General features: G+C 35.7%; 1 protein-coding gene across 1 annotated transcript; it reads right to left on the reverse strand.

Moving 5' to 3' along the window:
* Window positions 1–910: 910 nt before the first annotated feature.
* Window positions 911–17,437, reverse strand: LOC127841573 (protein CREBRF homolog; the record flags this gene model as incomplete). The annotated part of the gene is given in 8 exon segments (XM_052370495.1): window positions 911–8,028; window positions 8,690–8,895; window positions 9,300–9,708; window positions 10,144–10,230; window positions 10,729–11,770; window positions 13,800–14,081; window positions 14,536–14,685; window positions 17,379–17,437. Coding segments are annotated over 6 exon segments (2,106 nt in total). The 3' UTR covers window positions 911–7,900.
* Between the last annotated feature and the right edge of the window lie 3,567 nt (window positions 17,438–21,004).

The raw sequence follows: 21,004 nt of genomic DNA on the forward strand, positions 1-21,004 counted from the left end.
TTGGGTCCAGAGTGCTGTACCCGAGTTATATTCCCGCACAAAAACAAGATTTCAATGACCGTAACACATTATCAAACGTCAAGAAAATAGTTCAAATTATATTACAGATAATTATACTAAAGGCTCCCTATGTTGCCCATCAAGTGGATCCTTGAAATTTAGTCAGCGAGACTTGCTCATGACTTCTTCACATCGCCCCAATCAACTAAAAATATTTTACAAGTCACATGAACATCATTCAAAGTGAATAAGAGGTAAGGAGCTCATATAAAAATGGTGTTTTGAACAATTAACCTTCAATAGTGACCTTGATCGTGATTTTGAGCCTTCGTGCCTAACTCATGTCTTACGCACATCGTGCCAATGACCTACAATTATTTGCCATTTTTCTGCCAAATAGTATAGGAGATATGGAGTGTATACGAAAATAAAGGCTTATAATTTTGACCTTGTATGACATTGACCTTGAGCTGTCATTGCTTACGCGTGCTTCCATAACATTGAGTCAATAACCTTCATACCTTAGGCAAGCATCATGAAATCCGTCAAATGTAAAATCCGTCGAAGGTATAGGAGGCACGTATCAGACACATAAATGTTACAAACGGACAGACAGACAGTCTGACTGACGGACAGACTAAGTCCCTTACTACAGTCCCATTCTCGCCTGTCAGCAGCTGCAGTGGAGGATTAAGAAAAGTATTGCAATTATACAATACAATATGTATTGGTTTATTGGTGAAGTGAAAGATGAGGCATATTTAGTGACTCACGGTTTTCACTATAATTTATAAAGGACATTTTGTTTACAAAACACTGAAATTAGTATTAGTACTGAAAATTTTTACCCATGGGATAGGTCTACAAGCCGTTTACTATTAACATGGTCTACACAAAACCACTTAACACATTTCATATGAATGATGTATTTCTTCTTATTACAAATATCGCTCATACAAATATTAACAATTATAAGGAATATCCAAATATATTAAACATTGTAAAATTTATATCACAATGCAGCAATAGTGTACTAAAATCAAATATCATTTTTAATTATTCTGACATGCTTAATAACATAAAACTAAAATACTAGAATATTGATCATGTATTTCAAAATAACTTGTAAATTGTTGAAGGTAACAAAGCTCAGTTTCAATATCATAACATATAAATGAATGTACCAGACTTAATAATATGAGCCTAGGTCTAGGAAACCAGACTAAATACATGTGCATAAAGTGCATAGGAAACCACACTAAATGCATGTGCATAAAGTGTAAAGGAAACCAGACTAAATGCATGTGCATGAAGTGTATAGGAAACCAGACTAAATGCATGTGCATAAAGTGTAGTCCCAGTTTAAGATGTGCAGTTCACACAGGCTAATCAGGGATGACACTTTCCTGGTATTTGTCCTGAAATATCTACTGAGTGAAAATCCAGTTAAAGCGGAAAGTACCATCCATGATTAGCCTGTGCAGACTGCAAATGCATTAAGCTATGTTTTCCAGGAGAAAGGATCATTATGCATGGCAAGAAATGTATCAAACTTTAGAACAGTTACTTGTCTTAACATCACATTGTTCACGAAATTTATACCTTGCCTTTCGAACAATAACATATATAAATAAGATTCATTTTCCTAAATAACTTTAAAATTTGTAAAATCCAATATTTGACAATGTTTTCCATGAGCCACTAACATCTGTAATTGCACTCAAAATATTTCAGAAACATGTTTAAAGAATTTTAAATATACAACACAAAACATAAGAAATAAAATATTTAAATATTTTAGCATTTCAAGACTATACAGATGAGATAAAAATATCAAAAACATATCCTTATTATACTTTATACTTAACAGAAAAGATATCACATTTTAAAACTTAAAATGTACAGCCTTAGACAGACAACTTTAGTGTATTTACATCATAGCATAAATGTCCATTGACATGCGAAAATGACAATGCCTTATGGTCAAATGAGACCATGAAACTTGCAACTTTATTGGGGACAGCGTAGCTCCTGACAAGACCACGCAATTGTTGGGTTGAATCTACTCTGACTACATGTACCATAAGACTGATTTCCGTACCACACAGGTCATATATTGAAAGTTAGATGAATGTACTGCAGGTCACATTTGCCGACAAATTACAACACAAAATCTCTATTTAGCATGGTCAAATGAAAGACAAGAACTACGAACCTTTGAATTTTACATCTGTACATTTCTACATTTACAGAAACATATTTAAAATGACAAAATATAACATTCTTTCTTTACAAATGGTCTCTCTGAAAGACCACAATATGATTATTATTCTTTTTATCAAGAATTGTTTATATCTCAAATAGCATTTTTTTTAAGTAAGGCCAAAATAAGATCAATTAAAATAGCCATTGAAATAATGAAATGTATTGATGAAATTGACAATGTATTTCAGAGCAATATTTACAGCATATCTCTGAAACCTGGAAATAGCATTCATAAAAATCAATGATAAAAATGCTTATGGTCGTGTATTACCACTACTTATTTTAGTACTATATATAACTGAGTAGACGATATTTTTTGTTTCATTATGTACACTGGAAAATCATGAATACACTGACAAGGTACTGTAAAGTCATCGGTTTAAAAATACCATCCTGCATGAACAATCACATTTACAATGTACTTGACTGGAAGTCTTGTACAAGATACCCGTTATACCGAACTGCATCTTGCTCCATGCCTGCCACCTGTTACACAATCAAAAAGTAGTTACTATGGGTCGTAGATTTATTGTAATGCTGCATTATGATTGGAATATTAGCCCATGTGACATGTCATTCATGCACTGATAAACTGGCAACTTCTTAGATTTAGTTGTGAGAATATTTACAAGTGACTTACTGAGAGCAAAATAAAGATCAGTTTAAAATAAAAAAGGTAATATATATGTATTTTCAATGTATGTGCAAACCAAAGTCTTAAGGGCATTGATCCAATAAGAACCTTCTCTGTCTACAGCACAATACTGTTTCAAAATAGTTGGACATAAAGGGAACGCAACATTATCCTGTTTATCTTTGAAAATCAAAACTGAACAATAACAAGTTGCAGACAAAAAGCAAGACAATTCCATCTCTGCCACAATACCAAATATGTGTACATACTCTCATGAAACATCAGGTCATTTTCTATCACATGTGCAATACTAAATGTAACATTTAAGACAAGCCCTGTACAATATTGTTACTTATATACTTGTATTAAACAGTTTTCAAAATAAGTTGCCTAAATTAAGTTACATTCGAACTGTACTAAAATTATTTCCACTTATTTAAGCCATAAACAAAAGCCATAACAGACATGATATTAGCACATAATTGCCTCTAAATCTGAAATTAATAGCACTCTTAAAGATACAAAGTACTTTTATATATCTCACATCATTAAGAAGATGCTAAATAACTTAAAGAAACAACAAAAGTGAGATTCATATTTGATAAGAATACAAGTATTGTTCATTTAAATCTCCGAAGAAAAACACAAACAAATATAATGATTTGTACCATTTTAAAATATTGTTTATGAAGATACCGGTAAGTCTAAGAATTAACAATAATTTCCTGTATATGAAGATTACATGAACTGGATCAATGTCATAAGATCCAACTTCACCACAGGACAACTTATTTACATATGATAACAAAGCCATTTTGAACCATTTGTGCACATGTTAATGGCAAATATTTCTAAACTATGGCAAATATTTCTAAAACTACCAAAAATCAAACGCAAATTAAAATTTGCGATAGAGAAATAATCAAACACAGAAATCAGCTAGCAACCAATTATAATTGACTTATAAGCAGTCCTTTAATAAATTTGATATCAACAAAGTGACATTTGTTTAATTATAACTTCTGCATGCATATCAACAACAAAAAAAAAAAATCATAACAGTTTAGCAAAAACTTCTATTGAACACAGCTGTATATCCAATTAAGTGCTTAACAAATACCTTCAGAAAACCTTCAGAAAAACCTTGCCTGCCATAAACTTGCTTTGAGATACCTTAAGTTATTTAATTTTCACTTTTTGATTTAAACATGATTACAACATAACTTTAAGACATATTGTGACACTGCAGGGTCTTTTTTCTGGGAAGAACCTGTGGCCGATGTTTGTTGGAAGGTAAAATTGACCTGTTACTTTTTCCAAATAATACATAATCAATACAAACAAATATTATTCAATTATTGCACTAGCATTATCATTTTAACAACAAAATTTAAGATTAACATTAAAGATTGACTTAAAAAAAAACATTTAAATAAAACAACAGAAGAAATATTTTTAATCTTGCATGTTAATTTTTCCAATATATCTGTTTTAGACAATTGTACTTTAACATAATTCTATTATTTACATTAATACCAAGTCATAAACACATTCCCATGAAGTATTGGCTATCAAGTATTGACTCATTGTATGCTTAAAGTGACAAAAATATTTCAGAGAAATAACATAATGATTGTTGCAGACTTCTTACAGATTGGTCATGGAATTATGTCTTCTTTTTTTCCAACAAAATATATGAGGCATGTTAATTGCAGAGATTTATGTTCGCATTATTGCAAATAAATAACGGAAACTTGTAGATTTTGGTGGATTATTGATTTAATTTTAAATGTATTTTATATAATCATAGTTAATCCAAAATCAATAATCTACCACAAAAAACAACACATTGTCATTTTATTTAATGTTTTTTTAAGTATTTGCATCTTAAATGAGTTCAGCTAATGAATTTTGATGGAATACTAACTGTTTGACTTCGAAAAACAATGTCATTTGAAAGTTAAACTGTGAACTAAATTGATATTTTTATATCATTATTTCTCATTGTTTAAAACAGTGAATTATTGTCATTATATGGCTGGTCTTGTCGTTTTACCAAGAGAAAAGAATAAAATCAAATATTTAATCACATCACAACAACAATGACAAAGCTATCAATTGTTATAGCATCAAAAACTAGAACATGGGTAGAAAGCACATAATAATATTTTATGACATAATGAAATCAGAACAAGAAACGGAACATCATTTGGAACAATTATGTAAAATGGCCCATCACTCATTTTTATACCTCACTTTATGTAATTCCAATAAGCAATACTTAAAGCCTCAATAACAGTTAGTAAAGTCAGGCTAAGAAAAAAAAATTTAGTAAACAAGAGCACCACATAACGGGTGCCACGCTCGGCTACAGGTGCAGTTTTGAATAAATGAAAGCTTGTCATTTTTTTTTTGTTTTTTGTTTGTTAAAGGTCACAGTGACCTTAACCTTTGATCTAGTGACCCAAAAATGGGTGTGGCATGTAGAACTCATCAAGGTGCATCTACATATTAAGTTTCAAAGTTGTAGGTGAAAGCAATCTGATTTTAGAGCCAATGTTCAAAACCTTAATAAAATGTTAAGGTTTTAGCACGACACGGACGGCGAGCTGGCTATGACAATACCTCGGGTTTTCTCCGAAAACGCCGAGTTAAAAATCAATGAATCTTGAATCAATGTTTTGTTTTAAAAACCAATTACTTGTTCAGGAAACTATGAAAATGTCACTTTATAAAAACATTCAGTCTAAGTCAGCCTGGCCAAAGTTGAGAGTCATGTTATGTTCAATGTTCACACTATTGTTACCTGATTTTTTCTGAAGGTGTCTTGTTAAAGTAGATGTCTTCCAATAATAAAAAATTATAACACAAAAATACAACATTCAAAACTGATAAAACAATAAATAGCAACTTGTTTAAGACCAACATCTACAATAACTTGTATAAACATATCATACAGTAACAAAAACAACACTTATTGTAATAATGCAATCAAAAATATCATCATTTTGTCAAATAAATTTTTTAAAAAGACTTTCAAGAAACAAAATAAACCTTCCACTATTTTGACACAGATCAACACAGTCTAATAACAACAATATAAGCCAGCAACAAGAACAAATCTTAAATGTCAGTGTAAAACTGATTGATCTTCACACAATTTCACTGATATCCAAACACATCAGGTCCATTTTCTCAGAAGAAAAAATTTCTTACAATTATTTCAAATAAATTCAAATGATAAGATGATAAAGCAGAAAATAATCTCCGATATTAGATGTAAAATAAAATTCACTATACTTCTTCATCAACACTGGCAAATTAGACTCGCAACAGTATGAATAAATGAGGATACCTCATTACAAATTCATTACTGATTAGGAGACTTTAAATTGGTTCCCTATCCAATTGGTGAGCAAGAAAATACAACAAATGAAGTGAACTTTGCATGCAGTCTGTGCCTGCTCAGTCAAATATACCCTTATCCTTCTCTTTTGTGATATTTCCAGTTATCGTTTATAAAATTATGGTCACTATTCTGACTTTCAGACTTTGATATGTGCAGGATACTTTCATTGATTATTAGTAAGCTGGTAAATATTTATGAAAATGAAATTAAGTGTGCCAGTTCTCCCACGGTATATAATGTAGTGCCAATGGAATATATACAGTAAGTTGTCACGTTGGTCAATCACAAAGTCCCCTATGTGTTTCTTATTACAGTTTTGTGTACATTTTAATTATACATTAGTCATTAGTTTTGTATAACTTTCTCACAATCTGACATTTAACAAGAAAATCCTTCATAATATGTACATACGATGTAATACAAATGAGATCATGTTTTGAAAGAAATGCAACATTTACATTCTCATTTTCTATACACAATTTACGTACAATTATTGCAAACACAACCTGGTAGATCTGATCTAGTCAATAAATATGTGCAGCCATGGTCAAAATATTGACATTGCCATTGTTCTTAGGTGTTCAACGAATAAATTAAACTAATAAATTTTAACTCATTTTTTGTGTTATGAAAACCTGCTGCACACTTGATCCATAAAATTGCAAAAGTGAATAATGAACAAATTAGTCAATGTTTTATATAAACAGCATTTATATTTGCTTTTTTATATAAAAATTTTGCTTTCCTGTAAAGAACAGAAACTTAAACTGCAGGTAATCAAATACATCATTTGCTTGCAAAAACAGCATATTTTTTGTTTTACCATTAAATGCTGCTTAGTTACCTATCAAGAATTATTTTACAGATAGAGCCTATCTCTGAATCATATCACTAGACACTACCGGTAGCTGTTCAAACTGATTTACATTGCATGTGGATGGTAAACTAGGTCAAATGTGCACCTATTGCGTGATTAAATGGCCCACACTATTTATATACATGATACTTCAATGATTTATGATATTCACTGACTGTCAACACTTCATGTCAACAGTTATTTGACAGTTTTTTTGACATATATTTAACTGACCTACTCACATTAGGAAAAGTAACAGTATTAATAACTTCACTAATGCCACACATGAAATACACTTTGCAAAAAGGTTAACATATCTTTTTTATTTATATAGCATGTAAAATGTGTTTTGACTTTTGTGAAAGAGAAATGTTTATCTTTTATGTTTTGTCATGAATTTTAATATAAAAGCATTTTAAATCAATTTACTTGTCCATATGTGTAATATAGCCATACAAGAGATGTTAATGTCAAGACAAGAACAAACAACTATTTAAAAAAAAGATGTACATTTAAGCAATAGAAGATGTGTCAGTGAACTTGGGAAAACATATATTGGAACGGTGGTTCACGTTTTAGATCCAGGGGTCTCAACATGTTGATGCCAGCTGGTATGACAACACTAGAAGCTGATGTTCTGACAAACATCTGTTTAGTCAAAATGTGGTTTATGTTATTCTGTTTCAAGTGCCTTGGTTGTTTGTGTCCTGATCGGTTCTCATCAGGAAACGTGTGTCTAGTTGTGCAGTTCCTTTGGGTAGGATCTGGTAGCCTGAATATGTAAGCCGCCTGTCTGGTCCCCTGCCTCCACTTTGTGGATGATCTTGTTGACATACTCTGTTGTGTTGCCAGCTATCATCACATCTGAAACAAAATAGAACACCATCACAAAGTGGGGGATACTCATAAATAACTCCAGTTTTAATAAATGAGTCGTGTTTTTCAGTAAACCAGACAATATGCATGTGCGTAGAGTATCATCCCAGATAAGCATGTGCAGTCTTCACAGGCTTATCAGGGATGACACTTTCCGCTTATATAGATTTCTTTGTTAAAGAAAGTCCTTTGTAATGAAAATCCAGGTCTGGAAGATAGTGTTGTCCCTTGTTAGCCTGTGAGGACTTCATAGGCTTATCTGGGATGACACTGTGCTCATGCATTAAGCCCTGTTTTCCCAGAGCGAGGCTCATATATAAACATACACTGAATCTAGTTGGTTACATAAACATACACTGAATCTAGTTGGGTACATAAATATTACAATTACTGTCTAACATGTTGTGCTTGAAGAAAGCCTATTATTTTGTAATGTTTCATGCATTAATTTGGTTTTAGTTTATTAACCTGGCTTTTAAAGTTTTAAGCATAGCTAAATGTAAAACTAATTAAGATAATTTTTATCAGACTTGAATTTGAAGAATAAAACACTTTTGATTATGTTTATTAATCTTTGAGACCAAAAGACCATTTCTTTACCTAAAAAACAAAAATGCGAGAAAATCTTCTATATAACTCTACAATTTACCAAGATGTTGCTGGATAAGTGAATCAAGCAGGCTGGTCATGGACAGTTTGTTTGCCTGTGCTTCATTCCTGTTCCAGCTCAATCGATCAATCATCTTCTGCTTCATGGCCCGAATGACAGTCAGCAACTTGCGATGTTCCATTTCCAGCCCATGGAGCTTCACCTTGTTTGCCTCATGTTGCGCTTTCTTTTTCAAACGACATGCTCTGCAATAACAAGGTTTATACATATTTTATCTCTCAACTAAGTAAATAATCATTTTTTTCATACATCTGAATAAGTTAACATAATTTGTTTAAGCTTTATATTTCATGCTTTGATATTTCTTTTCACATTATGAAAAGAAATATCAAAGCATGAAATATAAAGCTGCAGAGAACATACACATAACAGGATTAAGCTCACATAAAAATATGGCATAAATTTAACCTGTTGTTCTGGAAAGTGTTATAACCGAGTAAATAAATGTTAACAACAACACTTCCATGAACTTGCAATCAGAGTTTAAGAACAGTTGCCAAGTAACTACTAAGCTATACTTTTAATACATGAAGTCTCATACAAACACAATATCATTCCCATAATTATGTGCTTCAAATGAGTCTCAAACCTTGAAGCAAGCTTGTTTTTCTCTTTCCTTGTTTTACTCCTTGCACTGGAGGGTAGTTCGCTCACTGGAACAAAGTCATTGATCTGGCGGTTTATCTTCCTCAGCTGAAGACCGATCTGGCACAGTTTCTTTGGACTGGGAACAATGTCGTTACCGTCCCCTTTCCGTGCCTTTCCTCCATGTTTTACAGACACCCCAATGCCTGTTAAACTACTGCTATTTGAAGGGTCAAAAACAGGGTCTTCGAAATCATTAAGCACATGTGGGTCCTCCTCCATATCAAAGTGGACCCTGGTCCCCTTTGGCCCCTTGGACTGAACATTGTACTGCCAGAAGTACTGCTTGTCCTTGGCCCCTATCAGACTCTCTCCAGGGTTGGAAGGGTCAAGATCATGGCCCCCTTCAAAATCTGGAAACACGCTCACATGTAAAAACAAGGGCTGTTTGTAAAACATGCATGCCTCCCATATGGGCTGTCAGTTGTAGTGGCAGCCATTGTGTGAATACGTTTTTTGTCACTGTGACCTTGACCTTTGACCTAGTGACCTGAAAATCAATAGGGGTCATCTGCCAGTCATGATCAATGTACCTATGAAGTTTCATGATTCTAGGCCTAATTATTCTTGAGTTATCATCAGGAAACCATTTTACTGTTTCGAGCCACCGTGAAAAACACAATAAAACAAAACATAAAATTAATTAACAAAAATAAATATTTCTTTTTGTGTTTTTTTCTAAATAGACTTTACCCATACTCAATTTTTTAACAACTTTTTTTCATATAAAAAAATATATGGAAGTTCACCTGACCTGTGTACTTTAAATATAAATATGACAAACGAACCTGAATCTGAGTCATCGTCATAATCCTTGTCAGTGTCGCTGTCATCATCATCATTAGAGGTCAAGGTCATCACTGAACTCGTAGAGTCTGCAACACAGACACACAAACATGCAGAGAATAAGCATGTAATAAGATAAATAATGAATATGGAAAGACCAGATACAGTTTTAGTAATTTAAATTGGTTTTGTACACTTTTCTCTACCGGCAAACAACAATTATTGAATTTATTGTCCATTAAATTGTGTAACAAAGTTGTACACATCATAAAGCATGCCAAGATTTTTCCAAATCATATTATAAGAATACAATTTCATGTTGCACAAATAAAATTATAAAACTTTCAGAGAACATGAAGGGTATTTTATTTTAAAGAATCTAAGAACTTTCTGGAGTTCTGGACCAAAATAAATGTTTTTGACTATAAAAAAAGTAATACAATTAACTGTTGAAACGTTTAATAGGGTATCAGATAAATACAGGTAACCTCAATAGAATGGATGGAAATCAATCTAAAGTTTGCCTGAGATGTCACTGGCAACAATGGATTTTATGAAGTTTGTAACAATAAGTACAGTGTAATTACCATATCTTGTTCTCTCTCTTTTCACAGGCGGAGTTGGAGTAAAGTTGAATGATTCTGTTGCCATTCTCGACTCCATTTCCAAGAACTGTTTGATCTCCTCCCATTTCTCATCCATGCCTTCCGGACCCATAGTGCCAAAGGTGCGCTTACGAACATTTAATCCACCTTTCTTTTCCGATGCCTGTGTTTCTGAGACAGTTCTCCGGCGCTGAGTCCTTGATTGTAGTGGCTTATTGAGGAGTTGCTGAAGCATAGTATTGTCTGAAATGTCCAATTCTTTAATAGTGCCAAGTGGTTTAGCACTGGGTTGAATCATTTCCATTTTCACTGGTTTCATGGAAGAGAAAGATCTCGGAAAAGTTACTGTTCTCTCAACACTAGAACCAGAATCGACTGGTTCTGTCTTGATCACAACAGATTTCTGGGAAAACTGTGGTTGATTTAGAGGAGGCTGGGACAACAGCAATGACAGTCCGGGAGAGGTTAGCCCAGGACTTTTCAACTGGTTTGTTTCCTCAGCTTCAACTTTCAGAACACTTCCTCCTTGGTTGTTGATGTAGGAATCAATGTCATCTAACAGTTCAAAGTTCAGTTCTGCGAGTGTCGGTGTTTTTCGTTCGTCAGTCGTGGAGACATAGACGTCCTCATGCGTAAGATCATCTGTTTTGCCAATAACACTCCATGAGCCAGCACTTGCTAGGCTGGTTGAGGACACATTATATCTGGGAACTTGACTGTTGGAAACTGTGACGGGGTCTACCTGAAAACTGCTGATGTCATGGGACATCTCGTACTGGGAGTTCAGATCAAAATCATCACTAAGGGATGATGTGTCCAGCGTCGTACAGCATGTGGAGTTTATTCCCATAGTGCATTGCATATCCATTTTTTCTTGATCATACATGTACAGGGAATTAGGGCTAGAGGCATAAATACTGGCATCCATCAGGTCAGATGATAGTGACAGGTCTGCACAAGTGTTTATTAAAGGATGAACATCTGACATATGCCTGACTCTTTCCATATTCACAGCTTCACGATACTGTATCAACAGAAGAAACAAGTTTGAATAACTTATTAACAAACTTATTTTGACGCAATTTTAAAAAGAGAAACAAAAACCTTGTATTACTTAAAGCAAGATTATGCGATTTTTATATGTGTTAGATTGTAATAAATTGATAAAAATATGTTACAATAACACAAAATAGGCAAGAAAAATTATACATTGAAGACAATTTCATAAAAAGCAGCAAAGACAAATTAGCGCCCAGAACCGATTGTGACGAAGATATTTCGTACATATTTTCCTACATTAAACTGAAGCATTCATCTTTTTATAAGAATCAGAGTTAGTGTTTGTGATTCGTATGAATCGATATCGTTGCAGGAAATAAAAACCTCCGTAAAACAAAATTGTGTCTTTGTGTTGTATGAACGAATCTGCACTAAAACTAAATTTAGATTCACATCGTACATGCATGATATACATGCTGGCAAATTCGACTGTACAGACATTTACAATTTCAGAATTTAATATCTGGCTTATTTTGCTTTTTAAAACATGTTCTAACTTTTATTTTAATTTATATTGAAATATATGTATAATAATTTTTTTTTAAATTTTATATAAATGCATAAATATTTGACAAAATCTATAATCTCGCTTCAAGAAACAAATCTACATAACATAGTCCTTCAATTCAGTATGAACAAGTGCTACCCTAAATTAGTTGTACTGCAAACAACACTAGCAATATTTAAACAGAATATACAAGAGATGTGTTTGTCAGAAACACAATGCCCCCTATTGCGTCGCTTTGAAAAAAAAATTAATTTTTTTTTACCTTTGACAGTGATTTTTTTTGCTCAAATTTACAGCCGAATTTCGGCTGCTTCCCAATTGCAAAAATACACGTTTTTTCCCAAAATTCTGACCAAAATTTCCCCAAAAAAGCCCAACTTAAAAAAAAACAAAAAAAAAAAACATTTTTATTTTTTTTTTTTTTTTAGAAAGAAGTCTCATATATCTTAATTATGATTTCTTAAATCTAGGTCTCAACTTTATTTTTTAAACATCTTACAAAATATATAACTTGAATTTAGTCATTTTTGTCCATAAATCATTCCCAAACTTGCCACTTTTATTGATTAAAAAAACAAACCAATTTGACCAGACTCCTTTTCTAGAAAACTCCCTAAACATGCACTTAAACACAATATCACTTCTGTTACTTATAATCCTATTTATAATGCTTAATTTTTCCCAATTTCATGGTTTATCGCGCTATTTTTCCCAATTTCACGGTTTATCGCGCTAATTTTCCCAATTCAAAAGGCACAGGCTGTAACAAATTAAAGCAAAAAAAATCACTGTTTGACCTTGAAGGATGACCTTGACGTTGAACTTCCACCACTCAAAATGTGCAGCTTTATGAGAACGCCGCTTTCAAATAATTTTTTTTATACCTTTGACCTTAAAGGATGACCTTGACCTTGAAGGATGACCTTGACCTTGAACTTTCACCACTCAAAATGTGCAGCTTCATGATAACGCCGCTTTGAATAAAAAAAAATACCTTTGACCTTGAAGGATGACCTTGACCTTGAAGGATGACCTTAACCTTGAACTTCCACCACTCAAAATGTGCAGCTTCATAAGACCGCCACTTTGATTATTTTTTTTTACCTTTGACCTTGAAGGATGACCTTGACCTTGAACTTCCACCATTCAAAATGTGCAGCTTCATGAGAACACCGCTTTCACAATTTAAAAAAAAAAATTTTTTACCTTTGACCTTGAAGGATGACCTTGACCTTGAACTTCCACCACTCAAAATGTGCAGCTTCATGAGATACACATGCATGCCAAATATCAAGTTGCTATCTTCAATATTGAAAAAGTTATGGCCAATGTTAATTTTTTTTTTCGGACGGAATGACAGACTGACATACACACATACTGACATACTGACATACACACATACTGACATACTGACTGACGGACAGTTCAACTGCTAGATGCCAACCTACTGGGGGCATAAAAATATTGCATTAGAAGAAGTGCCTACCCCTGGTAGAGAATCCTGCGTATGTACGACCCTGTGGCCTGGGTGTGTGAGTTCCCCAGTTGGACCCGGGCTAGGGGCAGACAACTCCTGCCCTGTGAGTGGAGAGGGGCTGTGAGTGGCGGTCCCTGGCCCGTGGATGGAAAGGGCCGTCTGCTGCCGCAGTCTGCTGTACGTCTGCAGCAGAAGCAGCTGTCGTCTGATGTTGTCCTGCCTCAGCTGCTGGGGGATGACCATCAACTGCTGAGGAATGGGCTGAGAACCACTGGTACTTCTTGAAGATGTCTGAAAATCAGAGGACAAAATCAGAGGACAATAAACATGACATCTTTTCCATGTAAAACTAGCTAAGCTTAATCTTAACCTTTATTAACTTGATTGTATCAAAAGCCTTAGGATTATCGACTACAGGTACTTTAAAAAAAAGTTGCTGCTTACAGTGGACATCCTTGTAATTTAGGAACGGGGCATGCTAATGTTATAAGATCCAAAAAGACGGGCAAGTTGTATTGTCTTTCTGTGGCCTGCTTGGTCTAACTGCTAATGCTTATGTACGTCTTCATGATATCTAACAAATAGGTAAACAATAATAATTTTCTGTGTCATGCAATTCAAAAATGTAGATTTTAATTTATATCATGCAATTTAAGAAAAGGAGAGGTTAATTTATATCAGACATCCAGTGACCACAACCAAGGAACATGGAATACCAGAAAATCAAGGCTCTAACAAAACCCACCTCTTGCTGTCTTGTAATAAGCTGCTTCCCAAGACCGGGAAGTTGTCGTAGCAACAGGAGCTGTGCAAGCTGACTGCTGCTGATCTGGGGAACCGATGTGATGGGTCTCAGAGTAGCTGTAGGGACTACTGTGTCTAGGCCCTCAGGTCCCTGCAAGAGTTTTTACATTGCAGCTTCCTACTGTATAAATCAATGATAGTGATATTAATGTTTACCCATCATTTTATTAACATCAAAATAGCATTTCTGTAATAAAGTGAGATTTTCGTATCGATTGAATCCAGAAGATATACAGTCTTATGGTATTGATATACATGTAGATTTAATTATTTTCAAAGCTTCTCATTATTTTTATGAACCTTTCCTTTTCTGTGGTTTGAATTCAGCAACCCAGATTGCAAACAGTTACAAAGTCACTGAAGATTCGTTCAATCACACAGCAGGTTCATGTAAAACCAGAAAGGATGATAACCTTTTTCACATAGACCCAAACTATATATTATTATCATAAAAAGATCAAACAAACAGAAGCCATTAAAAAATAACAAGCTTTATTACAATAAAACAAAGAAACTGACCTGTGCAGGTGCTATCCCACACATACACACTTACCTGTGCAGGTGCTATCCCACACATACACACTGACATGTGCAGGTGCTAACCCACACATACACACTGACCTGTGCAGGTGCTATCCCACACATACACACTGACATGTGCAGGTGCTATCCCACACATACAGACTGACCTGTGCAGGTGCTATCCCACACATACAGACTGACCTGTGCAGGTGCTATCACCACACATAAAGACTGACCTGTGCAGGTGCTTTCCCACACATACAGACTAACCTGTGCAGGTGCTATCCCACACATACACACTGACCAGTGCAGGTACTATCCCATACATACATGCTGACTAGTGCAGGTGCTATCCCACACATACAGACTGACCTGTGCAGGTGCTATCCCACACATACAGACTGACCTGTGCAGGTGATATCCCATACATACAGACTGACCAGTGCAGGTGCTACCCCATGCATACAGACTGACCAGTGCAGGTGCTATTCCACACATACAGGCTGACCTGTGCAGGTGCTATCCCACACATACACACTTACATGTGCAGGCGCTACCCCATGCATACAGACTGACCTGTGCAGGTGCTTTCCCACACATACAGGCTGACTAGTGCAGGTACTATCCCACACATACACACTGACATGTGCAGGTGCTATCCCATGCATACAGACTGACCTGTGCAGGTGCTATCCCACACATACAGGCTGACTAGTGCAGGTGCTATCCCACATATACAGACTGACTTGTGCAGGTGCTATCCCACACATACAGGCTGACTAGTGCAGGTGCTATCCCACACATACAGACTGACCTGTGCAGGTGCTATCCCATACATACAGGCTGACTAGTGCAGGTGCTATCCCACACATACAGGCCTGACTAGTGCAGGTACTATCCCACACATACAGACTGACCTGTGCAGGTGCTATCCCACACACACAGACTGACCTGTGCAGGTGCTATCCCACACATACAGACTGACCTGTGCAGGCACTATCCCACATATACAGGCTGACTAGTTGCAGGTGCTATCCACATACAGACTGACCTGTGCAGGTGCTATCCCACACATACAGACTGACCTGTGCAGGTGCTATCCCACACATACACACTGAAATGTGCAGGTACTATCCCAAATATACAGACTGACCTGTACAGGTGCTTTCCCATACATACAGACTGATCTGTGCAGGTGCTATCCCACATATACAGGCTTACTAGTGCAGGTGCTATCCACATACAGACTGACCTGTGCAGGTGCTATCTCACACATACAGACTGACCTGTGCAGGTGCTATCCCACACATACAGACTGACCTGTGCAGGTGATATCCCACACATACAGACTGAACTGTGCAGGTGCTATCCCACATATACAGACTGACCTGCACAGGTACTATCCCACACATACAGACTGACCTGTGCAGGTGCTACCCCACTACATACAGACTGACCTGTGCAGGTACTATCCCACATATACAGGCTGACTAGTGCAGGTGCTATCCACATACAGACTGACCTGTGCAGGTGCTATCTCACACATACAGACTGACCTGTGCAGGTGCTATCCCACACATACAGACTGACCTGTGCAGGTGATATCCCACACATACAGACTGAACTGTGCAGGTGCTATCCCACACATACAGACTGACCTGCACAGGTACTATCCCACACATACAGACTGACTAGTGCAGGTGCTACCCCATACATACAGACTGACCAGTGCAGGGGCTATCCCACACATACACACTGACATGTACAGGTGCTATCCCACACATACACACTGACCTGTGCAGGTGCTATCCCACATATACAGACTGACCTGTGCAGGTACTATCCCACACATACACACTGACCTGTGCAGGTGCAATCCACACATACACACTGACCTTAGCAGGTGCTATCCCACACATACACACTGACCTGTGCAGGTGCTATCCCACACATACAGACGACCTGTGCAGGTGCTATTCCACACATACACACTGACATGTGCAGGTGCTATCCCACGCATACAGACTGACCTGTGCAGGTGCTATCCACGTACACACTGTCCTGTGCAGGTGCTATCCCACACATACAGACTGACCTGTGAAGGTGCTATCCCACACATACACACTGACCTGTGCAGGGGCTATCCACACATACACTGACCTGTGCAGGTGCTTTCCCACACATACAGACTGACCTGTGCAGGTGCTATCCCACACATACACACTGACCTGTGCAGGTGCTATCCAACACATACAGACTAACCTGTGCAGGTGCTATCCCACACTGCCGCTGTAGAGGAAGGTACCCGTGTGGAGACGCTACTCGATATGGCTGTTCAATACGCAATGGTGATGATGAAGGGTGAATATCTGGCCTTCCTGCTTGGGTATGAATGAAGCTCTTCGACCAATTCAGTTTCCTGCGTTAAGGTTGCCACTCGTTCAGAGCTAGTGGGTCGCAACAGTCAGAACAGCTGTGACAGAAGTATCTGACCTGATGCGCGCACTTGTAGTTAAAACTGTTTCCTCTGAAAGAAAACAACATTTTTTATTAATCTTATCATTTGAGTAAATTTAACTTAAATAAATGAATGACTTACATATTTACCTTGTGTATAACTTATGTATCCTTCATAAATTATGTCATAGATCTTCCATACTAAGTTTAATGATTGCTATACAATTTTCGCTTTTTATTAACTGACACAATTCTATAACTTGTGTTCTTATTGCCTTAATGGTCATGCCCGTTGAACATTATCTAGTCATATTCAAAAATTTCATTTGTATGAAGTAGTTCAAAAACAGATGATAACAAAGTCAATCACTGTCAAAAGGTGAATAATCTAGTTATCAGCGGGGTGCAATACAAGAATGCAGTCCAGTTTTTACTCTACATAATTCATGAGCAGTCAATGACCCCTTTTCATTTATTTCATTTAGAAAAAAAATCTAACTTGCAGGGACAATTTAAGTGAGTAATGTTTATAACTTACAAATTTCATAATAAAACATGTCTTATTTATTCTTAATCATGTTCATTAAATTAAGCAAAGATTTCACATGAAAAGCTTGAATATTTATAATAAGCATGATATGCGATCAGCATAATTTACAATCAGCATAATTACAATGATAATACCTTCAATCCCTGTATTAAGGTTAAGCAAAAATTAAATACAAATGGAAATTGTGAACTAGAGCTTTGTCACACACGTGACGCATACCCCCACAGCATTGACACAGAAATATTGCAAAGAGAATCTTATTTATGGCGATTTTTAAGAATTATTATGCCATTATCATTTATGGCCATTTTGACCTTTGAACTCTTGAATTCTTTCGCATGACACGCGCTCCAATGACGGTGAACAAAATTAATGTACAGAGTCATTTTAAAATCCTCACAATGAATGACATAGTTATGGCCCGGACAAGCTCATTTATGGCCAATTTTTGACCTTTGAACCTCAAAGTGTGACCTTGACCTTGGAGATATCGAATGTAATTCTTTCCCCACAACACCGTCAAATGATGGTGAAAAAATGTGTCCGATGATTTGAAATCTCACATTGAAGGACATGGTCATGGCCCGGACAAGCTCATTTTATGGCCATTTTTTGACTTTTGAAACTCAAAGTGTGACCTTGACCTTGGAGATATTCGACGCAATTCTTTCGCATGACACATCGTCCAATGATTGTTACAAATGTACCGAGTAATTTTAAAATCTTACAATGAATGACATAGTTATGGCATGGACAAGATCATTTTTGGCCGTTTATGACCTTTGAACTCACAGTGGTGACCTTGACGTTACAGATATCAACGTAATTCTTTCGTCGCATGACAGACCGTCCATAATGGTTAACAGATGTGCCAAATTATTTTAAAATCTCACAATGAAACGACATAGTTATGGCCCGGAACAGCTCATTAATGGCCACTTTTTGGCCTTTGAACTCAAAGTGTGACCTTGACCTTAGGAGATATTGACGTTATTCTTTCGCGGGACACACCTTCCAATGATGGTGAACACATTTTGCCAAGTGATTTTACAATTACACAATGAACAACATTGTTATTGCCTGGACAGCTCATTTATGGCCATTTTTGACCTTTGAACTCAAAGTGTGACCTTGACCTTGGAGATATCGATGTAATTCTTTCCCACGACACAACGTCAAATGATGGTGAACAAATATGTCCGATGATTTAAAAATCTCACATTGAAGGACATTGTTATGGTCCGTACAAGCTTATTTATGGCCATTTTTGACTTCTGAACTCAAACTGTTACCTTGACCCTGGAGACATTGACGTAATTCTTTCGCGCGACACACACCGTCCAATGATGGTGAACAAATGTGCCAAATGATTTTAAAATCTCACAATGAATGACATAATAATGGCCCAGACAAGCTCATTTTTGGCCATTTTTGACCTTTGAACTCAAAGTATGACCTTGACCTTGGAGATATCATCGTAATTCTGTCGCGCAACACACCGTCCAAAAATGGTGAACAAATGTATCAAATGATTTTAAAGTCTCACAATAATCGACAAAGTTATGTACCGGACAAGCATTTGACCTTTGAACTCAAATGTGACCTTGACCTTGGAGATATCGATGTAATTCTTTCGCGTGACACACCCTCCAATGATGGTGAACAAATGTTCCAAGTCATTTTAAAATCTAACGATAAATGACATAGTTATGGTCCGGACACTCACACTAAGTGACCCCGTGACCTAGTTTTTGACCAGGCATGACCCATATTCAAATGTGACATAGACATCATCTAGTTACAACTTCTGACCAAGTTTGGTGAAGATCGGATGAAATTTCAGGACAAACCGACAGACCAACCAACCGACAGACCAACAAAGTGACTCCTATATAGCCCCCATTACCAATGGTAATGGGGGTATAATTACCAATGGTAATGGGGGTATAATTAAATATATTTACAAATTATAATGTCTGCTGCCTATCCAGGTATTGACAGTAATAAAATACTTGCTGGAATATTAAATAATATTAAGTGCAAATATATGAACTGGTAACTGAGCACAATTAAAATCCTACATAAAGATAAAGAACATTTTCATAATCAAACAATTACTTTCAATAACTTTCTTGTGTGATCTTTTAACACATTAAATCACAACTTGTAAGGTTCAAATATGAAGTTTTCAAATCAGTTTTGTAATAACATTACTGCTCATAAATTGCATTCATATCAAAATAACAAGTTTTGTTACTTAAATATTGATAATGAAATTAAATCTAGTCATTCCAAACAACTTGATTTAACCATTACTAGACAAATCTAGTGAAAACCTACATTTATTTGCATTAAACAATAATACATCATAAAATAAACATTTATTTATCCATGCAGTGGTATGTAAATTATGCCAACATGTATTTGAGAAAGAGAGAACATCATCCATTCATTTATCAATTCCCTTTTATCATGTTATAAGTAGAACTTCCACAGTGTACAATCGTGATCAACAGGCGTGAAATATAAACATAGCCATGAGATTGTCCTAAATATAGTGCAGTGGTTTAGATTATAACCTTGTTGTTAAGGGCTAAAAATAGATACCTGGAAATGAGAAACTAAAAACTAAATGCAAGGTTTATAAACCATTTTCAGAATTAAAGTGTACAGCATTTTTTCCTTCACTTCTACTGTAAATTCATTCCAATTCTAAAGAAGGTTAACAAGTAAATAAACAAGCAATTTTTAATTAGTTTGGAATTAGTTACAAATTTAAGGAAGTTAGCAAGTGAACTTTCTATATGAACATATACTGATAGTGCCTAAATTACAAAAACTTAAAATGTGGCAACATAAATTAACCAGCAAAGGCATTCAT

The sequence above is a fragment of the Dreissena polymorpha genome, chromosome 8 (genome assembly GCF_020536995.1).
Source record: "Dreissena polymorpha isolate Duluth1 chromosome 8, UMN_Dpol_1.0, whole genome shotgun sequence".
NCBI classification, from domain to species: Eukaryota; Metazoa; Mollusca; class Bivalvia; order Myida; family Dreissenidae; genus Dreissena; species Dreissena polymorpha.